General features: G+C 40.5%; 1 protein-coding gene across 1 annotated transcript in view; it reads right to left on the bottom strand.

Moving 5' to 3' along the window:
• Positions 1 to 14,498, bottom strand: part of sh3rf1 (SH3 domain containing ring finger 1) — a 159,166-nt gene that overhangs the window by 36,972 nt on the left and 107,696 nt on the right. Inside the window, exons 5-6 of the mRNA XM_078394858.1 lie at positions 13,190 to 13,513; positions 2,125 to 2,235 (exon numbers count right to left, since the gene is read on the bottom strand). Coding sequence (XP_078250984.1) covers positions 2,125 to 2,235; positions 13,190 to 13,513 — 435 coding nt within the window. The remainder of the gene's footprint in view (positions 1 to 2,124; positions 2,236 to 13,189; positions 13,514 to 14,498) is intronic.

Below are 14,498 nucleotides of genomic sequence, written 5' to 3'. Positions count from 1 at the left end.
GGGAAGTTGATGGGCACTGCACACTCGATGGGCCAAAGGGCCTGTTTCTGTATAGTATGTTTCCAGAACTCTTTGGCTCTCTTATGTAGCCCTATGTAGTTTGCGTAAAAGTTATGTCTTTTCTCCCCACCATTTTAATGATTTTTTTTATTCACGTAAGTTGCATATAGTTTAAAATATTTTTAATTAAATACTTATAAATCTTTTCAAGATTTAAATGGTTTTCCTTTTACTCAATGTTTCTGATCATCAGAGACATTCAACAACAATAATAAAGGCCTTGTGCCACCCATGAGGCTAGCAAGACACACTGGGAGCCACAAATGCTGAGAGCAACCTTAGGCACCTCTGGAAGTGGCCACAAAACATGGGACAGACTCATCCGAATATAGGAGCAACATGACAAATGATGCACACAGGGCGGCACATTGGTGCAGTGATGGAGTTGCTGTCATGCAGTGCCCAGAGACCCAGGTTCAATCCTGACTACCGGTGCTGACTGTACGGAGTTTGTACATTCACCCTGTGGTCGCGTGGGTTTTCCCCGGGTGCTTCGGTTACCTCCCACACTCCAAAGACGCACAGGTTTGTAGGTTCATTGGTTTTGGTAAAAATTCTAAATTATTTTTAGTGTGTAGGATAGTGCTAGTGTACAGAGATCGGGCGCATATTCGGGTACAGATTCGGTGGTCTCCACGCTGTTTCTTTAAACTAAAAATTAAACTAAACTTGCAAATGCTGATGTTAATGGCAAGCAAGCGGCTTAAAAACTTTAGCCCTTACTTTTAGGTAGGTGATGATTATATTACGAGATCCTAACCTGAAATGTGGCCTATCCTTGTCCTCCAGAGATGTTACTCCAGCACAGTGTTTATTTTTCATATTTTAGTCATTTTGGGGGATGGAGGAAGGCGACAATGAAGTAGCAACGGGTTGTAGACAGTGCAATGGGATGACTTGAGTTGGCGTGACTTGCTTGTTCCTGACTGAAGATCGGATGAGACACCCAGACCCACAACGTTAACAACTCCTCCACTCAAGGTTCTGACCTGACCAAATAAGCACTTGTAGTATTTTCAGTATATTCTATTGCTCAGTATTAAGATTAAAATCAGATTCAGCTCAAAAATAGTGCATGATTATAGTATAGGAGACCAAAATTGCACACAATACTCCAAGTACGGTCTCACCAGGGCCCTGTACAACTGCAGTAGGACCTCCTTGCACCTAAACTCAAATCCTCTTGCAATGAATGCCAACATGCCATCATCTTTCTTCACTGCCTGCTGTATCTGCATGCTTACTTTCAGTGACTGATGTTCAAGCACACCCAGGTCTCGTTGCACCTCCCTTCTTTCTAATCTGACACCATTCAGATAATAATCTGCCTTCCTGTTCTTGCCACCAAAGTCGATAACCTCACATTATACTGCATTTGCTGTGCATCTGCCCACTCACCCAACCTATCCAAGTCACCCTGCAGCCTCATAGCATCCATATTGAGCCTATTCAGAATCATGGTGTTGAAGGCTCCTGATTTAAGTTGATGAATAACATCCTGACATTGGTATTTTTGTTAGTGATCCAGGGCTGAATGTAGGGCAAGAGAAATGGCATCTTTCATACACCTATTTTTCTTGTACATGTTTGTTAGGGAGTCTAGATTAGCTGGTAGATGAGCACAAATATGGACCATTCCCATTTTTTGACCTGATCAAAACAACAGCTAATCTCCAGAGCTGTCTGAAGGGTTCCGTCCTGAAACATCACCTATTCCTTTTCTTCAGAGATGCTGCCTGACCCGCTGAGTTACACCAGCATTGTGTGTCTAACTTCCAGAGCAACCTCGACCTCACCCTATCAGTATATTTACTTTGTCCTATCTATCCCTCCCGACAGGTTTCTCAGTTCTGCCAAAGGGCATTTCATCTGAAAACATTAACTCTTAAGCTGCAATTCTGACTGTTTCGAGCATTTTCTGTTTTTATTCCAAGCCATTGATGCTTAGTTTAATTTGTCATTGATAACATCCAACTTTTATAACAGGCTGATGTTTGATACATGGAAGGTGGTTCTAAGAAAATAACTGTAACTGCAGACTGATGTATTGCAAAGAAGACTTACCCCAGGAGCAACTGAGTAAGTGCCTTCTGGAGGGAAGGCACAAGGAGGTACTGTATTGACAGGACTGCTGGGTGGTGGTGTGACTATTATACCAGTAGTGCTGATGTGGACCTGTTAATGAAGAGAGAGTGTGTTTTATATATGGCTGCAAGTACAACACTGCATCAACAACCAAGCATCATTCCTGTCAGCAACACATACAGAGCATGGATCAGATTAGCTTCGATCATACACCATCCTGACTTGGAAATGTATTACTGATCCTTTATCACCACTGTGTCAAAATCCTCGAACTCCCTGTCTGACAGTATGGTAGGAGGGCCTTCACCAGAAAAACTGGCCCGGTTCAAGGCTGTGGCTCACCACCTTAGGGTGGCCAATTAATGTTGATCTACGGCCAATGCCCAGATCCCCTAAAGTAAACATGTAAAATAATCAACAGCATCTAGAACATATTAACTAGCATTATCCAGAACTCTTTTCGACATGGGATCATGATTATCAGAACTGTGCATCAAACATGCTATCATATAAAATGAACGAAAGAGCGATTCCACATTTGAAGAACATAGAACAGTACAGCACTGGAACAGGCCCAATGGCCCACAAAGTTTGTGCCAAACGTGATGCCAAGTTAAATTATCTGCACGTGATCCATATCCCTTTATTCCCTGCACTTCCATGTGTCTATCTAAAAGCTTCTTAAATGCCACAATCGTATCTGTTTCCTCCTAGAATGCGTTCTAGGCTCCCATACTCTGTGTAAAATAACTTGCCCCGCACATCTCCATTAAACTTTCCCCCACTCACCTTATACCTATGCCCTCTAGTGGTGGATATTTCCACCCTGGGAAAAAGGTTCTGACTGTCTACCCTATCTAACCCTCTAATAATTTTTTTTATGTTTCAAGGGTTGAGAGAAGATTCAAGGAGGCAAGCTGACATGTGATGTGACAGGGGATTTGGGAAAGAACATGCTGATTAAAATGAGGATGACTGATGACAGGACCGAGGCCTAAACTGGTCAATCAACAATTAATAAGATAAATGAAGAGTACACCCAGGTGGAAAAAATCTTGAGAAGCCACTAAGTATTTTGAAAACAGACACCTATCAATCATTTCTGGGGCACCAACCCAGTGGATATTCACAAAGTTGGCTGAACTGCCATTTCCACAATGAAATGCAATGCACCTTTAAAAATATACTCCAACTTATTCCTTCCGCTCCGGGTGGTTTCTCCAGAACGTACTTGAGAACAGACCAAGGCAGAATACGGACTTTTCAACCTTATTAATGCCTTCAGCATTATTTTCTAGTTGTTATGCCTTGTACTGTACCAAGATCTTCCAGATGTAAACCTGGGATGTTTCAACATGACACTGCAGCTCTCTTTACAAGACAAATGACCTCAACAGTAATCCTTGGTAGAATTCAAGCCTCTGTATTTTTGGTTGAAATTGCAATCCTCCCATGGTGATTGTGAGAGATATATTTATTTGGTGTGAAGCAACTCATGGCTTAATCCTTTACAGGAAAACTAGAGCCATTGAGGCTAATTCAAATGCTTTTAAAGTTTTAAGTAAGAGCATCAATAGCAAGGGCGGCATTTATTGGCTATTCCAAATTGTTCTTTAAGCGCAGAAGCATGAATGGCCATTTCGAGGAATCAACAACTTTATTGTGGGACTGGACTGACACGTAGGCCAGAGATCAGTAAAAATGAGAGATCTCCTTCCCTAAAGGACAGCATTAAACCAGATGGGCTTTTATGACAATCCAGCAATTTCATGGCATATTTGCTTTCAAACCCAAGCTGTAATGAACTGAAATTTCTCATTTATCACAGTGCGATTTGGACCCATGTAAACAGGTCATTAATCTGTTCCTCTAGATTCTAGGATAACAATCATTATGCTACTGACTTCAAAGCATTCATTATTTTTTTTAATTCACTTTTGCTTCCCTGCAACATTAAAAAGGTAGAATTGTTTTACAAACCTTTGGGACAACACATTGGTATGGCTATAGCTGCAGCCAAATATAATATATGACTGCCTGAGGAACAACACTTCCTCTCTAGAATAGCTCCTCAACTGTATTACAATTGATATATGGATGTAACATTGCAATATCAATGTACCTGCTTCCTGACAAATGAAACAAAAATTACATTCCATTTTCTTTGTGGCTTTATAACCAAGGTAAGTCTTTGGGGAGAAAAGGAAGTGGTATGAACTTTCTTGAAGTCAAGCTTTATAAAGAAAATATACACACACATTTCCTTGGAAGATTTCTATGAAAGTAAAAGTGTGTTGAAACTGTGAATATTGAAAATGTTCAATATTCACGAATTGAAAACTTGCACACAGCAAAATTATCTGGACGACCTCAAAATAACTCAACCTCAAAATATTCACTAATGACGCCACTGTTGCTGGCTGAATCATGGGTGGTGATTGACGAGTAAGTGTGTAGGAGAGAGATAGAACACCTGGAGGAGTGGTGCTGCAACAAAAATCCATCGCTCAAGGTCAACAAAACCAAGGAATTAATTGTCGACTTCAGAAAGGAGAATTCGGGAGACCATGCACCAGTTTTCATTGGTATCCCAGCCATGCAGAAACTTAGCAGGATCAAATCCCTGGGCATTAACATCTTCGATGACCTATCCTGGGATCAGCACAGATTGAATCATGAAAAAAGCAAGCCAGCACCTCTACTTTCTTAGAAGTTCATAGAGATTTGGCATGTCTCGAATACTATAATAAATTTCTACAGATGCACTGTACAATGTATCCTGCTGACTGGTTACATCATGGCTTGGTATAGTACTTCCACCACACAGAAATACAATAGGTTGCAGAGAGTGGTGGATACACCCCAATCATCAAAGGCACAGCCCTCCCCACCAATGAAAGGTGCAGCCTAAATACAGACATCTTTCATGAAGTATCTCCACCATCTGGGCCGTGACCTCTTCTTACTTCTACCGTCGGTCAGAGACACAGAAGCCTGAAGTCCCACACCAGGTTCAGGAACAGTTACTTTCCTACAACTATCAGGTTCTTAAACTAACCCGCACAACCCTAACCTTATCTCAACAATGAACCACCTTTTGCACTACCACGGACCTGTTTCACTAATTGTTTTTGCCCTAATGTATTTTTTTGTTTTTATGCAGTCTTTTTCTTTTCTCTGCCTTGTAGAATTTATGTATAATTTATGTTTTTGGATGCTGTCCAAGTCTCCGTGCATGTAATGTTGCTACAAACAACCTCGTCGCATTTGTACATATGACAACAGACTGAACTTGACAGTGGTTTCCCCCCAATAGAAATGCTATTACTTGTAATAAATATTGACTTAAAAATCAAAATTGATTTCCTAATTTATAAAGCACTGTATTAAATTTGCATTATAAATTATAAAAACAATTACTCACATTGATTTTGTACCATTTATAATAAATCATAATAAATGTAATAAATCTTTTAAGAACAGTATATCCAACTTGCATTCATCATTAAAATTTGAAACCAAAAAGCAAAGTCAAAAATGGAAGAAATCCAACTTCACGAGGATCCAAGTATTATCAAAATACAGTGACTACTATTTCATCTGACGGAAGGCAAAAAATACATTTAGAGGGAACTAAATCAACTTGAGGGGGAAAGTAAATGAAAATCTTGTTGATGGAGATGGCAGACAGATCATGAAGAAATATCAACATGCCGTTGATGGGCTGAATGGCCAGTTTCCGTGCCCTCGACTCTACACAAAGCATCTCAAAATTAGCTATCTGAAAGCACATTTCAAAATATTTCTTACATTGAACACTATATCTGGATCTACTCGTATTTCACATGGACTATCCAAAAGTAAATTGATCACTCAACAACAACTGACAGAAAAGATATCTTTAACGAAAAACTCATAAGGTAAGAACATGAGCACCTCAGACAACATTTCATACTTCGCCACATAGAAAATATTAGGATAGATGACCAGAAGCTCCATTAAACGCAAGATTAGACGAATGACTTGGAGGAGGAACAGGAAACAGAGAGGTTAAAGGAGTGACAAGGTGAGGGAACAGACTACTTCCCGCAGCCTGCCAAGTCTACCAAAGCAATCAGTGCTTAATGCCTTGGTGTAGTACACCAACTAGAAATATACCTCCCAACATTTGATTTTACAAATTCATAACTTTGAATTCAGAATTTTACATCAAAATTCATAATATAGCACGTAATGTAACTTTTCAGCAAGAAAAAAGGTAAGCATGCCAAATGCGCATACGCGTTGTGCTACATTCATGTGTGAAAAAAGACTATTATTTCCAATAGTCTGTAGTTCTTGGACTACATGTACAATGTCAGGCCTATCATGAGTATATTCTGCTATTTATTGAAAGGTTATTGAACAGAGATACTTTTTGCAACATAAAGAAAAGATTGTTTTGTTTTGTTTTTTCTATTTTGCTTTTTCCTTACACATCCCAATTCTCTTGGTATTTAATAAAAGCACAATGGTCATAAAATGTATGACTAAGTTATGAAGAAAGAGTTGATATATGCGACTCGACTAAGCATGCGGACGTACTTGTTAAAGTAAATTCGCACATTAATTGATAATCAGCCTAAAAAGGTGGTAATTGGCTTTTCTGCTGCATTTTATATTTTAACACTGTCTTAATTAATTAATAGTTATATAATCTTGCACTTAAATTTAATATTTACTCATTACAGTTCCACCACTGATTTTCTGGCACTCTTGGTTCCAGAGCTTTGCTGGTTTATCCAGCTGGCCAAGGAAGACGGCTATGGGGATAGATGTGCTGGCTCCAGCTGGGCTGGAGTTCCAGAGTCCCGGCCGCAGGTTGCAAATTCAACCCACCGATCGGCCATGGAAGTCCCGATGAGGTCGAGATTGGCTGCCTTGTCCAGCCTGGGTGCCACATGTTCGGGGAGACTTCCAGGGCGGGGGGATTTCTCGCGGAACCCCTAGTGACCACTAGTGGCCGAATTGTCAAATTGGCCATGGGAGTCCCGATGAGGTCGAGATTGGCTGCCTTGCCCAGCCTGGGTGCCACATTTTCGGGGAGACTTCCAGGGCGCGGGGGATTTCCCGCGGAACCCCTAGCGACCTCTGGAGTCCGAATTGACAAATTGCAATTACCGACTGTTTTGTGGGAAAATGTGAGGAAAAATTGGAATGGTGGAAATGAAATAAGAAAGCGGAAACTTTCCGCCAAATTCGGAAGGGTTGGGAGGGGTGTAGAAATGATCCCATTCCATTTCTGCAATGTCATTAATCTCACTCCATCTCCGCGGCACTGGCCTGCTCCAGTTCAGGCTCGGCTCATGTGCTTCTGAAATACACACGCATTCCTTTGTTACATCAAGAACCTGCCTATCCTGACACACATTTGACCAGTACAGCACAGGAACACGCCCTTTGGCCCACAATGTCTGTGCCAAACATGATGCCAATTTAAACTGATCTCCTCCGTCTGTACATGATTCTATCCCTCCATTCCCTGCATATCCATGTGCCTATCTAAAAGCCTCTTAAACACCACTGTGGTATCTGCACCACCACTGGCAGCACGTTCCAGGGACCCACCATCCTCGATGTCTAAAAACATGCCCCGCATGCATGAGGCCTTAATTCATGGCTCTCGGGAAGGAAAGAACACCAACCTCTGTTCCCTATCCCCTCTGCACCACCACTTTGTGTGTAATATCTTGACCCACACATCTCCTTTAAACTTTGCCCCTCTTAACTTAAAGCTATGCCCTTGGAAATATTCCATGGGGATAATTTTGTTGCCAATTAAACTACCAGAACATTGTTGGGATACAGTAGAATACAGGAGCAATGTGCAAGCCTAAAGACAAATATCATGCAAGGTCAGAATCAAAGAAGGTTCATAAAAACAGAGAAGTACAGACACAATGTGCTGGAGTAACTCAGCCAGTCAGGCAGCATCTCTGAAGAACATGGATAGGTGATGTTTCGGGTCGAGATCCTTCTTCAGACTGCTCAGAAGTATAATCAATGTGGTCTGTTCTCCAAAGATGCTGCCTGATCCACTGAGTTACTCCAGCACTTTCTGCCTTTTTTTTGTAAACCAGTATTTGCAGTTCTGTGTAACTTATAGAAAAGTACAGCACCGGAACAGGCCCTTTGGCTCACAATGTATGTGCTGAAGATAAAGCCAAATCACTGAAACTGTGCCATATGCCCCCCCCAAATCTCTCCTGCCTGTGTGGAGTTTGCATGTTCTGCCTCTGACTGATTGGGTTTCCTCCAGATGCTCCAGTTTCCTCTCACATCCTAAAGACGTGCGGGTTTGTAGGTTAAGTAGCCTCTGGCAATTGCCCCTAATGCATAGGGAATGAATGAGAAAGTGGGATAAAATAAAATTAGTGCGAACGGGTGATCGATGGGTCAGTGTGCACTCGGTGGACCAAATGGCCAGTTTCCATGCTATAATTCTAAACATTTGTTAATAAGTATCATATTGATTATGCTTTTGGCCAGTTGGCCTTCTATATCCTTATACTGGTCAAGTTTTGTTCATCTGTGAAGAACCTTGCTAAGTTAGAAACCTATATAAAGGTAGGTTTTTAGCACATGCAACTTGACATGGTAGCCATTAGTTTGGTGTAAAGATGCTTGAGCTAGTTGTATTTTCTGTTATTGAACATTTCCTCCAGACTTAATGAAGTGTTGGCATATTCGTCATTCGTAGATTCGATCCTCTGTTCAGCCTTAAACGCCCATTTAAAAATCATTGGCAAATGTACACTGAAATTTTATTAACCAGTATAAAATGGTTGGAAAACAATTTATAAGTATCACATTATTGGAGTTCAATTTGGGGCTGCCATGAACACGAGCTATTATTTGCAAGAACTAGTTCCATTCTCATCGTTTGTAAGAGTTTGCTTTTGTGCTGTGCATACAAGTTCATAAGTTCATAAGCCATCGGAGCAGGTAGGTCATTTGGCCCACCGAGTCTACTCCGCCATTCAATTATGCTGATCTATCTTTCCCTCTCAAACCCATTCTCCTGCCTTCTCCCCATAATTGCTGACGCCCTCACTAATCAAGATTCTGTCCATCTCCACCTTAAAAATACTTAACATTAATTTTACATTTAAAACATGTAAAATATCCCAACTTTAAATTTCTAAATACTAATCACATAGTTATGCCATCAAAACAAATGCAAGTAGAAGGGACAAGGAGCTGCAAAAGCTGCTTTGCACAAAAGGACACAAAGTGCTAGAGTAACAAAGCAGGTCAGTCAGCAGCTCTGGAAAACATGGATAGGAGACGTTTCGGATCAGGGCCATTCTTCAGACTGCAAGTTGGAAGTGTCTAGAACATGCTGCGAAAGCTGGTGTTGGAAGAAGATTCAATAGTGGCATTTAAGAGGCTTTTATAATGTGTATGCAGGGAATGGATCACATGCTCTATGAAATATCTGCTGCTAATGGAACCTTCAGTCACCTGAGTCTCTGCACCTGCACCTCCTTTTGTCCAAAATACTTTGTAGTCTGCTTATTAATATTCTTTTAGAATTGTAATAAGGTGAACGGTGTCATTTTAATTTCATTTGAAAGATCAAAAGATAGCGAGGAAGGCCTTATGATCTATTTAGACAGCTGACAGTTCCTTCATTATAACATTCAATTATTTTATACAATTCCAAATGCTTTGCTCCATTTCACACATTGGCAATAGTCCATAATTTGACTTTTAGCCATTTAAATCTGTGCCCTAGCATTGTTTAATTAGAAGTAGCTTTCTGTGCCGCATTTATCTTTTCTGTACGGTTGACGTTTTCTAGGCATCTTGTGAAGGGTAAAATGTCATATAAAGATTCATGGATGCAGGCCAAGCAGAACCTGAGGTACAAGGTTGGACGGGTATAGTTACGAACATCTTGAAAGAGAAAAGATAGTTTCAGGAAGGAATTCCACACCAAAAAACAATTGTCAAACAATCAACGACAGGGAAGCTCAAAAATCAAGAACAGGACCATCTACTTCAGAAGATGATGGAGATAGAGTGGGACAAAGTTAAGGAGACATTTCAAATTCAGAGCAATCAATGCTAATGAATGCAGTGCAATGAAACCCCTTGTTCTCATGAGACTCTTGGAGTAAACAGTATGTGTACAGTAATGACAAATACAACAGTAAATGTGAGTGCAAAATAGCAGAATGGTGCAAGATTGTAGTGCAATCTGAAGTAGTGCAAAAAATATTGAAGTACAAAACAGCTGCATGAGGTAGAGTTGAGAGTATGTTTATTGCTAACTGAGGGAAGGTGACAAGGAGGCATACGATCAGTAAAATTAATCAGAAACTAGTTGGAGAACTAGGGTGGGCGAGGGATAGAGAGTGAGGGAAAGCAAGGGCTACTTGAAGTTAGAGAAATTATATGAGAAGAAATGTAATTGAAACATACTGGAGCTGGATGATTTATTCCTGCTCCTATTTCTTATTTCCAATGATGGAATACTCGTCGTTTGCCTGGGAGTTCCGGGAAGGTATAGTTACCGTACTCACAGATAAAATAACTCTCCTGAATATCACCACTACTTTTGAAGTTAATACACGTGACTACCATTAACCAGACACTAGTGTACTGTGATCTGCATGATGCTCTGAAACAAGTTAGCAAAACTTCAAAAGTGCCACACTTCAATGCAGCTCCTATCACCAAAAATAACAAAAGCAACCAGGCTACACGAACAGTCACCTGCAAATCACAAACCTTTCTGATGTTTTTAAAAAAAATTCATATTCTCTCCATTGATATCCTGCAATTTTCTACATGTTGCTACCACGGGTGGGTAATCCCCACATAGATGATAGCAGGACGGTGAGCTGGCAGTTCATCATTCCAAGTAATGAGGCATGGCTTATGAAAGCACATCAAGAAATATTTCTAAAGTTAGACATAAAGTGCTGGAGTAACTTAGCAGGTTAGACAGCATCTCTGGAGAAAAAGAATGGGTGACGTTTCGGGTCAGAAGGGTCCCGACCCAAAACATCGCCCATCCTTTTTCTCCAGAGATGCTGCCTAACCCGCTGAGTTACTCCAGCACTCTGTGCCTATCTTTGGTATAAATTACCTGCGATTCTTTGTTTCTCCAATACATATTTTGTACTGGATGCCTCAGTTAAATGAAAGAGTTCAATACTTAAACTGGTGCGATCTATTCAATGTCATTTACCTTTCCCTACGCTATTTTGAGTATCTTGAAAAGCACTATATAAAATAAATGTATTATTATTATTATTATTTTCCATAATTGTCAGCAGGGGCAAATAAAATGGAAGCTATTGTTTACACTGGCAATCAAAGCACACTGAGAACATGAGTAACTCAAATCATTTATGTGGTGGGTACCTGGAATGCACTGCCATGTGTTGTGGTGAAGGCAGATACAATAGTCGTGTTTAAGAGGCTTTCAGATTGGCACCTGCATGGGCTGTGAATGGAAAGGTATGGATAATGAGCAGGCAGATGAGGTTAGTTTATCTTGGCATCATGTTCGGTACAGACACTGTGGGTTAAAGGGCCTGTTCCTGTGTTGTATTGTTCATGATCTATGTATTTTGGAATTGCAAACAATCTTCAAAATCTGTACATAACAAGATTTGTGAGAGAAAATAAAGCTTAGAGCTGAATTAATGATGAGAGGTTTTGATTGAGTTGACAAGCTCCCACTGTGGGCCGAAGGGTTGTTTCCTGTGTTGTACTTTTCCATGTTCTATGTTCTAATGACAAACCTAAAATTTCACAGGCCAGCTGGGCATTGCAAAGACTCAAGATTACAGTGAGAAAATAGCAAAAACAATGTGCAGAAAAATATGACAAGAAAAGAAAGTTTGCAGCCTGCTGTAAACAGTTACATAACAAAAACACACAGCACTAAAGGAAGATATTCAATCTCATGTGGCTTTGAAAGAAGTTCCAATTATTCTCATATGGTCTACTCTTTCCCCAGGGGCCTTCATACATCCAATTTTCCTTGTCAAGACACTATCAATTCTGCTTCTGACACCTGTCAGGATTACTATAATTTGATTGTATATTTTAAAGTTTAAGATTGCAGCAGTTCCATTTAGTACCCAGTAATACTGGAGTTAATGGGTGACGTTTCGGGTTGAGACCCTCGACCCGAAACATCACCCATTCCTTCTCTCCAGAGGCGCTGCCTATCCCGCTGTTACTCCAGCTTTTTGTATCTATCTTCGTATCTATCTATTAAACCAGCATCTGCACTTCCTTCCTACACAATACTAGAGTTGATACTAGTTACCTGGTAATACAAGTCTGCAGAAGGGTTTCGACCCGAAATGTCACCTATTCTTTTTCTTCTGAGATACTGCCAGACCTGCTGAGTTACTTCAACATTTTGTGTCTACCTTCATAATCTTACAGTTTAGTTCATTTTAGTCTATTGTTGTCATGTGTACCAAGGTACCACGAAAAGCTTTTTTGTTGCATACTACTCAGTCAGTGAAACGACTACAGGATTACAATCAAGCCGTCCACAGTGTACTAATACAGGATAAAGTTCATGAGTTGCAGAAGCAGAATTAGGCCATTCGGGCCCCTCAAGTGTACTCTGCCATTCAATCATGGCTGAACTATCTTTCCCTCTCAACCCCATTCTTCTGCCTTCTCTCCATAACCCCTGATACCCTTACTAATCAACAACTTGTCAATCTCCACCTTAAAAATATCCATTGGTGGCCTCCACAGGCAATAAATTCCAGATACACCACCCTCTGACAAAATAAATTCCTCCTCATCTTTCTAAAGATACGTCCTTTATTCTGAGGCTGTGCCCTCTGGTCCTAGACTCTCCCACTAGTGGAAAAATCCTCTCCATATCCACTCAATCCAGACCTTTCACTATTCGGTAAGTTTCAATGAGTTCCCCCTCATCCTTCTAAACTCTATTGAGTACAAGTCCAGTGCCGTCAAACGCTCAAGACGGCAATGCTTTAGTGCAAGATAACGTTGTTACCTGAGAAGGAGCACTGCAGGAGAGTCCACCCAACTCACTAATGCGAGCTGCAGCAGTCGGGTTACTGGAGCTTATAAGGACAGGGGGGCTGATCTCCATGGAGTGGCGGTTTTGAGATGACTGGGATGCTTTGTTGGACATGGTGAGCGAGGTGAACGAATGTCGTTTTTTGGTGTTCTTCTTGGTGATGTCTGCGGGCTTCTGGCCAGTGTTGCTCTGAGTAGCCCCCGAGGCGTTGCTGCTTCCTTCTCCTGAATCGCCACCTCCTGCCGGGGAGGCTGAAGGTTTATCCAGCTGTATCAACTGTTTGGCTGTTGAGTTGAACTGGAAATACGAAAAAAAATAAAAAATCCCAAACTTCAGAAAAATTAAAATCTGCATATCCTTTTCTAGTATCGCACACCCCTGCGGTTATAAATGAATTAATTTATACATGAAAAAAACAATTAACAACTAAACTCCTGTTACATTTTTTTAAACTACCATCTGTGCTGAATATCTTTGAAATGAATAGATGAAATTCAGTGCTTAGCTTTATTTTGTTTTAAGTGCAGTCTGAATTAATTGAAAACCCTTTCATGGCTACTTTGCAGTATCACTATGAACAATATTAACTAAAGTTGGTGCTATTAACGCTTCTGCAGCTTCCCACACCAGAATGATAATGACATTTGCACAATATTTTTTAATGCTATAACACTGAATTAGCACACAAAGTTGTGAACTAACATGCAGGATGAGTTTTTGGTTGAGCATTTTGACATAATTCACCAAGCAACACTATTTCATAAATATACACCTACACCCTGATGCGTAACAATGCTGCAAACTATTTTCTGCACTCTATCTTCCCCTTTGCTGGGTACTGTCCAATTCATCTCTACCCCATTGCAACGTTGGACTTTGTCTATGGAACTGATGCGTTACAAATGCTTTGAACTATATTCTGCACTGAATTTCTTCCCCTTTGCTCTACCCATTGTACAGTTTGACCTGATTGGATAGCATGCAAAACAAAGCTTTCCCTTGTACCTCAGTACAGCTGACAATAATAAATCTAATGTGTAGGAAGGAATCGCAGATGCTGGTTTAAACCAAAGATGGACACAAAAAGCTGGATTAAATTAGCGGGTCAGGCAGTATCTTTGGAGAATAGGAATAAGTGATGTTTCAGGTGAGACCCTTCTTCAGACTTAAGCCTAAGCACCTTAATGAAAGTAAAATAATACATGTATGAATACAAAAGGTAGATTATTTTAATGCTTTGTGATGGCAATTTTTTACGGGAGCTGGTTGAACCAGATGAGGT

This window comes from Rhinoraja longicauda, chromosome 3 (genome assembly GCF_053455715.1).
Source record: "Rhinoraja longicauda isolate Sanriku21f chromosome 3, sRhiLon1.1, whole genome shotgun sequence".
NCBI lineage: Eukaryota > Metazoa > Chordata > Chondrichthyes > Rajiformes > Arhynchobatidae > Rhinoraja > Rhinoraja longicauda.
This window is presented reverse-complemented; position numbering and strand designations above follow the sequence as displayed.